Raw genomic sequence first — 9,247 nt, forward strand, 5'->3', positions numbered from 1 at the left:
CTCTTCCCATTTCGCCCGCTTGTGTTCGTCCACAAGCAATCTGATGCGTTGGTTTATATCCCTTATTTGGGGGTCGCCTGGATCAAGCTGTCTTATAAGGTCGCGTTCCCTCGCTAAGCTCGCGGCCTCCGCCGGGAAGTGGGGCCGGCTTTCGGTAGTTGCTTGATGTACGCTGATGACCTAAAACATTATTACAGAGTTAAACACATTAGCGACTGCATAGAGCTACAGCAAGACATTTTGGAATTGATAAAATGGTGTAATAGTAACGGTCTTTTCTTGAACTTCTCCAAGTGTAATATTATCACATTCACTCGGAGAAGCGCATGCATAATGAACAGCTATTACTTTAACGATAGCGACTCATTCAATCGTACAACTACTGTTAAGGATTTAGGAGTATACTTAGACTCGAAGCTTAGATTCGACTTTTATAGGGAGTACATAATCAGTGCTGCCAATTCAAAACTCGGCTTTCTCAAACGTAATTCCAAAGACTTTTTTGATCCGCTAACGCTGAAAAGTCTTTACATTAGCCTTGTAAGATCCATTTTGGAATATGCCTGTATCATTTGGGACTCAGACTTTGTCACACATTCCAGCCGGTTAGAAAGAGTTCAAAGGAGATTCACTAAATTCGCCCTTCGACGAATGTTCACTTTTGAATCGATGCCATCTTATGAACTAAGATGTAGAATTTTAAATTCAGTGCCTTAATATTCGAAGGAAAAGTTGTGGTATTTTCTTTATCAAAGACATTTACGACAACAAAATCGATTCTCCGGAACTACTTTTTCATCTCCCCTTCTATGCACCTGAAAGGTGTCTAAGGGACAAATACATTTTCTACGTTCAAACGCGTAGAACGAATTTTGGAAATAATGAACCTATTCACAGAATGATCTCCTTATGTAACTCTGTTTGCAATCATGCCGATTTTAACTCATGTAAAGAACATTTTAAAGCTCATGTTATTGATTACTTTCTTTTCAATATGTTCCAGTATTCCTATTAATATATAAATGTTTGTACATGTGTATTTATTTAAGCCGTAGCGAATTTTTTACAAAAATTTTTGTTATAATGTCATTGTATTTATAAATTGTTACCATATATTTTTCTATTTCGATATTTTTAGTTTAAGTTGTTACATATCTGTGAGGACTATGTCCGGTAGATAATAAATAAATAAATAAAATAAATATTTTTCATTGTGCTTCGTAGGGATTCGAGAGCATATCTTAACAGCATTGGCAGAGAGGTTGCAGTTCTTTAGATTTGCTTCCCATTTCGTCCACCTGTGTTTATCTATAAGCTGGTAATGCGCAAGTTTATGTCCCTGATTAGAGGGTCACAGAAGTTGTCTCCCATTCATCGTTATCATTGATATGAGGGAAAAGTGAAGCTAGCAACTTTTAATAAAGTTTAAAACGAGATGAGTGCTAAAATTTCATTCAAACGGCACATCACCGAAACCGGTTTTTCTCGAAACCAATTTGACGAGGGATCACGGAAAATCGTTCCAGTATACATCTTTCTAAGTACGTCCCATTTCTTTTTGACTGCTTTAGAAGATAAAACTGTTCCCAAGGTGTGCCATGTATGTACAATTGGCCCTTTAGATTGAGTAAAATTATATGCTTTGATATGGTTCTAATTCCAACACTTTTTCACATTTTTCCCTAGGGCAACATGTTGCATGTTGCTAGAGATATGAACATCATTTTTTGATTCACCAGACCTACCGAATTAACATTATTTGGGCATGGTGAATCACAAGACGTACCGAAACTAGCCATTGAAAAAAAGTCGGACAAAATTTAATAGTTTAGCACGTGGCCGCTAGATGGCGCAACTCAGACTTGATTAAAGTACAATCGTTAATGTTCGAGGCTTACCATATCAATCTTTGCTATTCACCTCAGTAAATGACATTATTTTGACAGCCGACTTTTTGACAATTGACTTGCAAAAAAAGCAACAAAAGTTCCTCAGCAAAGGAAAACGTCAAATAAAGTGGAAAAATTTGATGAGAAAAGTAGCAATTTTGCCAGAAAGTTTTTCCATTAACTTTTAATAGTTTGGAAAAGGTATTAAAAAGTTGTTTTAACAATAGCTGAATAGGCACCAAAAAGCTGTACATAAATTGGTTCGGTTACACCCACTCAGAACACAAGGCGATCATAAATATGGTAAGTGAGCAGCGTTGGCCATTGCAGCATCATTCCAATATAATAGCAACAAACGCTTAAAAAGTGAAAGAAGTAAAAGATCTGAACTTGTATATTAAACTCAAAGGTCTAAGCGAGTGTCGGAGGAAGTATTGATAAACCGTGCGTTGCACGCGCACCAACCATCGAAATACGCCTTAATAAACTGGCACGCACGGAGGTGATTAATTAATCTGCTGCCGTTACGTGGCCAATTCTGAAAAGAACGATTTTTTCTAAACAGTGCTTTGTTGCGTATTAATTTATTGATTTAGTTTTAAAAGAAATGCATTAGTTATCAAACCACAAAAATCACAATCAGCATAAGTTAACATAAGCAAATACAAAAAAATAAGCAAGCACAACATATAACAAAACAAATATACAACGACAACATCAGCAACGGCGGTCGGCATGTATCCATGGAACTCAACATCCTACAGCCCAAGTGGAGGTGGCAGCGACGGTGCTGAGCGCCGCATGGTAATTTAACTACATCAATCCAAAAAGTCACACAAAAATACTTGCATCTGTTATATATAAATAATGCTTCACCATTATTAATTCACCAGCTTAATTTCTATACCCTTTTCTCTCCTCAAATCTCTCTCCTTTTTTCTTCTCTCTTACATTAAAAAGTAGGCGGTTCTACAAATGTATGTATGATATACTATAAATAACAACACTTGTATACGTTTACGGCAAGCTCAGCATTAACCATAATCAGTTCATGTTCCACTTTGTGTTTGGCGCTACCCATGCAAGTGTTATTAATAGGATGCAAAGCAAGTACATTGTCTTTGAGTGATGTTTCAAGCCTTTCCTTTTAATTTTTATTAGTAGCAAAGTAAACAGTATTATAGTACGTGATTGTCTTGATCCTTCGAGATTACCTTAGATCTATTTAGAAAACACCCTTTATGTAATAACTCAGAATTTTGTAATACATATCGTCTGCAACAACATTCAAATTCTGACAAATTTAAACAATTCAAAGTGCTTTTTGTTGTTGTTGTTGTGGTCAGCGACAAGGTTACTCCCCGAAGGCTTTGGGGAGTGTTATCGATGTGATGGTCCTTTGCCGGATACAGACCCGGTACGCTCCGGTAACACAGCTCCATTAAGGTGCTAGCCCGACCATCTCGGTATATGGCCACATTAAACCTTCAGGCCATCCCTCCCTCCCCACCCCAAGTTCCATGAGGAGCTTGGGGTCGCCAGAGCCTTATCTGTTAGTGAAACGGGATTCGCCGCTCGAAGGTGAGGTTGACAATTGGGTTTGGAGAAGCTATATATTGCGCTGGCAACCTGAAAAGGTTACGCTGCACAACCCCTTGAATCTGGTATTTTAGTCGCCTCTTACGACAGACTTACCTACCGCGGGTATACTCTAACCCCCTAACCCCCTGGGGGTATTCAAAGTGCTTTACAGCAGTTCCTTATTATTAATCTGACCGTCTTTGTAGTGATAAAGACACTCCCCAAAGGTTTTGGAGAGTGATATCGATGTTGATCGTTCCCATAACAAGCACCATTAAGGTGCTAGCCAGAGCCTCGGCTGGTGGGCGAGGTTGACAATTGGGTTGGAGATGATATATATTGCGCTGGCAAACCCTTGAGAGGGTTGCGCTACACACCCCCTTGAATCAATTTGGTATTTTAGTCCCCTCTTACACAAGCATACCTACCGCGGGTATATTCTAAAGCCCCTAACCCACTGGGGCAGTGCGTTTGGGTGATTGACCAGGTTGCGCGGCATTAAGCTCTAATATTAAAAAAAAAAGATAAAAACAATATGAGTCAAATCAAGTGTCTGCTATTATTTCATTCTACATGTTTCCAATTTCTATTATTCATCTTCCCGCCTTTCATTTTAAACTTAATAATTCAAACTATCAATCTTCCCCCTTCCCACACCACACTTTGGAATCGCACAAACCGCGCTTATCACTGACTTGGTGGCGTCTAGTTACTTAACTTTTGTTGTATGTTTGTGAGTTCTTGTATGCATTCATTTATGTTCGTTTATGTCAGAAGTCATGTGTATTGTATTGTACTTTATATTTGTGCTAATTGGTGTTGTTATTTTTCACGTTGCTGTCTATTAAATTGCACCCTACTATAGTTTCATACGCCAGCTATTAAGGAAAATACTCGTATGTTTGTGTGTAAAGACAGCGCAAGGTGCTACCTATAGAATCGTACTATGTAAAATATACTTAGATAGCCTTTATTGAAAATGTTTTGGCACATTGGTGTAATGTGTGTAGTATAGCCACATCTGGCCTGTATGTCCATCGGTCGTTGTATGTGACCAGCTCTTGTTCAATTGATGCCAAGACGCTTATCATAATTGAAATGAGATTGTAACTACGCTAAACAATATACGTATGTATGCAAAGTATGCCAGCTCGCCTTGCGTCTCTATAAATTAATTTAAATTGTATTTGTTTCATTAACATCTTTTTTTTTAATTTTTTCAGACCATGCCGAATGGTTTGGATGATCAGGAGAAGCTACTCGCTGAAGCTATTGGCACAGCGCGTAAACAAGCATTCCAAATGAACCATTTTCTTGATAAGGATCGTATATTGGATGCACTAAAATGTGCCAGTACTATGTTGAGCGAATTGCGTACCTCGTTGCTATCACCGAAGAGCTACTATGAGTTATGTGAGTATTAAGTTAATTGCAAATTTGTACTTACATAGTTACATCATGATAAAATAAATTATTTGAATTATAGATATGGCTATCACAGATGAACTTTGCCACCTGGAATTGTATTTGAGTGAAAAAATCAATAAAGAGACAGATTTTTATGAACTTGTGCAGTATTCGCACACAATTGTGCCGCGCTTATATTTACTTATCACTGTTGGCATTGTATATATTAAAAAGGATTCCACATTAAAACGTAGCATACTGAAAGATTTAGTAGAAATGTGCCGCGGTGTACAACATCCATTACGGGGCCTATTCCTACGTAATTATTTGTTACAATGTACACGTAATATATTACCAGATGTACTCAAAGCAGATAATGAACATGAAGGCAATGTATTGGATGCTATTGATTTTGTACTTACCAATTTTGCTGAAATGAATAAATTATGGGTGCGTATGCAGCATCAGGGTCACTCAAGTGAGAAGTCACGACGTGAGAAAGAACGTGAAGAACTCAAAATATTAGTTGGTACAAATTTGGTGCGGCTGTCGCAGTTGGAGTCAGCAACATTAGAACATTACCAGCGCTGGATATTACCGGGTATATTGGAACAGGTGGTTAGTTGTCGTGATGCTATTGCACAGGAATATCTCATGGAATGTATTATACAAGTATTTCCCGATGAGTTTCATTTGCAAACATTAGATCCGTTTCTGAAATCATGTGCACAGCTAGAGACTGGTGTGAATGTTAAGAATATAATAATTTCTTTAATTGATCGTTTGGCGGCATACAATCAGAGGAGTGGCAAGGTATTTATTATTTTATATTAAGTATAACTCTCCAAAATAAGTGTTACTATAGTCTAAAATACTTTTAAATTTATTATTTTTATAGACAAGCGGCACCGATATTGAATCCATTATACCACCTGAGGTGGAATTATTTGAAGTGTTCAGCATACAAGTAGCAAATATTGTGCAGGTGAGCGCTAAGAACCTTAAAATAATATCGTGATGTAGCAGTTATCTCTGAATTCTTATTTTTGTAGACCCGTACTGATATGCCTCTAGAAGATACAATATCCCTGCAGATTGCGTTACTAAGTCTCGCCCAAAAAGTTTATCCAGATCGGGTTGACTATGTGGACAAAGTGCTCGGCACTACAACACAAATTTTAGAGCGTCTTAACATGAATAAGTAATTAAAAGTATTTCAATTGTGATGTAGTTTCAAAATAATAATTATTTTAATATTACCTGTGAGTACTAAGGTACCCAATTATACCGGCTTCAATGGGAAAAAAGACTTTTGAAGCTGCATCTTCAAAGACTTGATAATTATAACATTTTTTTTTTCTAAATTAATACGTGCTCATTTACTTTCAGTATATCACATTTTCTGTCGGTGAATCAAGAATTATCACGTCTCTTACGTATTTGCATCGATTTCTACAACAACGCTCTCACTGTCATACAATTAAAGAACTTCACACCACTGCTGGACAAATTCGATTACATTTCACGAAAATCAATAGCATTATATTTGGTAATGAATGTGCTTGAATTCGAGACTTGTATACCATCTGCTGAGCAAGCTGAACATGTATTAACTATAATCACGCCACTAATCAAAGATGAAGAAGTGCCAGTGGGACCAGATGGTAAACAAGCAACACCACCCGCCAATTGTAATACTGTCGATCCTGAAGAATTCGCTGAAGAACAAGGCATTGTTGCGCGGTTTGTAATGCTAATCTTGTTTATTGTTTTCATATATATTTTAAATTCTTTTCTTCTTCTTCACAGTTTCATACACTATATGAAATCCGATGAACCCGACGTGCAATACAAAATTCTACAATCCGCACGAAAACATCTAGACACCGGTGGTTCACAACGTGTCAAACATGTTTTACCGCCACTCATATTTTCTGCCTATCAGTTGGCCTACAAATATAAAGCGATTTTTGATGAAGATGACAATTGGGATAAGAAATGTCAAAAGATATTACAATATTGTCACAGTACAATTGCGACGATAGCAAAAGCAGATCTAGCTGATTTGGCGTTGCGTTTGTACCTGCAAGGTGCTTTAGTTATAGGCGAGATCGGCTATACAAATCACGAGACTGTTGCTTACGAATTTATGACGCAAGCCTTTTCGCTATATGAGGATGAAATCTCAGATTCTAAAGCACAATTGGCTGCAATTATGCTAATAATGTCCACATTTGAACAAATGTCATGTTTTAGTGAGGAAAATGCTGAACCTCTGCGTACACATTGTGCGCTTGCTGCCTCTAAACTATTGAAGAAACCCGATCAATGTCGTGGTGTGGTGGCCTGCGCTGCGCTCTTTTGGAGTGGAAAGTTAGTATGATTATTTGAATGTAATATTAATATCTCTGTTGGTTTTTATTTGTATTGTTATTTTTGTAGGCAAAATGGTGCAGATATGCGTGATGAGAAACGCACACTTGATTGCCTAAAGAAAGGAGCACGTATAATAGCGCATGTGAGTAGCAGAAGTTTATATTTTTATATATACTAATATTGCCTCGCTTAATATAACAACTGAGCTCAATTAATTTGTTTATATCACTTTTAGTGCCTGGACGTTGGCGTACAGGTGCAACTTTACGTCGAATTGCTGAATCATTATCTGTTCTATTTTGAGCGTGGCAATTCATTAATAACTGTGGCAATGTTGAATCAGGTTTGTTCCTAATCATATATTATATATCCAAATCTTACCTTAAAGTAATCTTTATAACATTTTTCAGCTTATTGCCAAAATTAATGAGGATTTACCAAATCTGGAAGAGTCAACCGAGGAAACTAAACAAATTGAAATGCATTACAAAAATACATTAGCACATATTGAAAGTCGTATGGAATCAAATGATGAGGGTTTGGAGGTTTCATTTGCTGGCATATCTATTAATTAGTTCTACAAAAAATTTTAATATTACTTAAAGTCCATTATGATGTTGCACAGTTTACGCGCGCAATATTGTTTTTAAATTTGTTTTATCAACGCATATTTGCAAAACCCAAACGCAGCTTGCAACTACAACGTTATATGAATATTACATACCGAATTCTAGCTTGTTTTTCTTTCCAAAAAATCCATTAATTTTATATTTTTGCAAATCCTCGGGAAATTAAATATTAAATTGAGTTTTGCATCATTACATTTTATGTCGAAACAATCACAGAATTGGCATTGTAAACTTATTACTTAAAATTGTATCAAAATTCCATTTATCGATTTTTAATTTATATGCCAAGACATTTTACATGCTATTGTTTATTATAATTATTGTATTGATGAGCTGTTATTATGACGTTTTTAATTAATCTTAAAGGTACGCCCATATATTTTATTTTCTATACTCAGATACGTGTTATGTATATTTCTTTTAATCACATTTATTGATTATTCCTGAAATGTAAAAAGGCATATAGCATACTTCATACCCCAGCGGGTTAGAGGGTCAGAATATACCCCCGGTAGGTATGCCTGTCGTCTATCTATCTATCTATCTAAATACCAGATTCAAGGGGCTGTGTAGCGCCACCCTTCAGGTTGCCATCGCAATATATAGCTTCTCCAAACCCAATTGTCAACCTCACCTATCTGCGGCGAATCCTATTTCACTAACAGACGAGGCTCTGGCGACCCCAAGCTCCTCATGGATCTTGAGGGTGGGGAGGGAGGGGACGGCCTGGAGGTTTAATGTGGCACCATAAATCGTTCCCGAGATGGTCGGGCTAGCACCTTAATGGTGCTGTGGTACCGGAGCGTACCGGATCTGTATCCGGCAAAGGACCATCACATCGATAACACTCCCCAAAGCGTTCGGGGACCAACCTTATCGCTACAACAACAACAACAACATACTTCATACACTGTTATGTTTCTTTATTAAGTACTAGCCTTTACCCGCGGCCCCGTCCGCAAGGAGAAAATTAAATATATGGGATATTCACGTTAGCCTGCTTATCAAGTTATCTGTTTAAAAAGATGTTTCTGTCTAATACATTTTATTTTTGTAATTGAGTAAAAAAAGGACTAAATGAGCTGATAACCTGATAGGATCCCCAAATGATCCCGAAATTATCGAGAAAAATCCACGAAATGACCCCGACGCCATCGCGGACAGATTCCGAAAACCATCTAGAAATGCCACGGAAGGGTCTCCAAAAATTCCCGGAATAGTCCCAAAAAACCCGAAATGACAACGATACGATTCTAGACTTATCCAGAGAACCACAAAGAAATGATGCCTGAAGGGTACCAAAATGATCCCGAAATAGTCCCGAAAAAGTTCCGAAATGACCCTGACGGACTCCCGGACGGTCCT

At 37.4% G+C, this 9,247-nt stretch overlaps 1 protein-coding gene across 3 annotated transcripts; it reads left to right on the top strand.

Annotated features, from left to right (window-relative positions):
- The first annotated feature begins 1,990 nt into the window (after positions 1–1,990).
- On the top strand, positions 1,991–8,221 carry Vps35 (Vacuolar protein sorting 35). 3 transcript variants are annotated; one of them, XM_067774194.1, is made up of 11 exons: positions 1,991–2,192; positions 2,299–2,693; positions 4,694–4,883; positions 4,957–5,690; positions 5,776–5,862; positions 5,930–6,078; positions 6,267–6,620; positions 6,687–7,250; positions 7,320–7,395; positions 7,489–7,596; positions 7,664–8,221. In XM_067774194.1, the coding sequence occupies exons 2-11, from the start codon at positions 2,625–2,627 to the stop codon at positions 7,826–7,828; spliced, it is 2,496 nt and encodes an 831-aa protein (XP_067630295.1). In that variant the 5' UTR covers positions 1,991–2,192; positions 2,299–2,624; the 3' UTR covers positions 7,829–8,221. The 3 variants fall into 3 exon arrangements, with proteins under 3 accessions (XP_067630295.1, XP_067630296.1, XP_067630297.1); XM_067774195.1 differs by having other exon boundaries at positions 2,486–2,693; XM_067774196.1 differs by lacking the exon at positions 2,299–2,693.
- Positions 8,222–9,247: the final 1,026 nt, after the last annotated feature.

The sequence above is a fragment of the Eurosta solidaginis genome, chromosome 3, assembly GCF_040869045.1.
Source record: "Eurosta solidaginis isolate ZX-2024a chromosome 3, ASM4086904v1, whole genome shotgun sequence".
NCBI lineage: Eukaryota > Metazoa > Arthropoda > Insecta > Diptera > Tephritidae > Eurosta > Eurosta solidaginis.

Coding starts and splice junctions, on each gene's coding strand:
- Vps35 (XM_067774194.1), top strand. CDS start 2,625: ATGTATCCATGGAACTCAACATCCTACAGCCCAAGTGGAGGTGGCAGC. Junction 5,691..5,775: donor ACAATCAGAGGAGTGGCAAG/GTATTTATTATT, acceptor TTATTTTTATAG/ACAAGCGGCACCGATATTGA. Junction 5,863..5,929: donor AAGTAGCAAATATTGTGCAG/GTGAGCGCTAAG, acceptor TTATTTTTGTAG/ACCCGTACTGATATGCCTCT.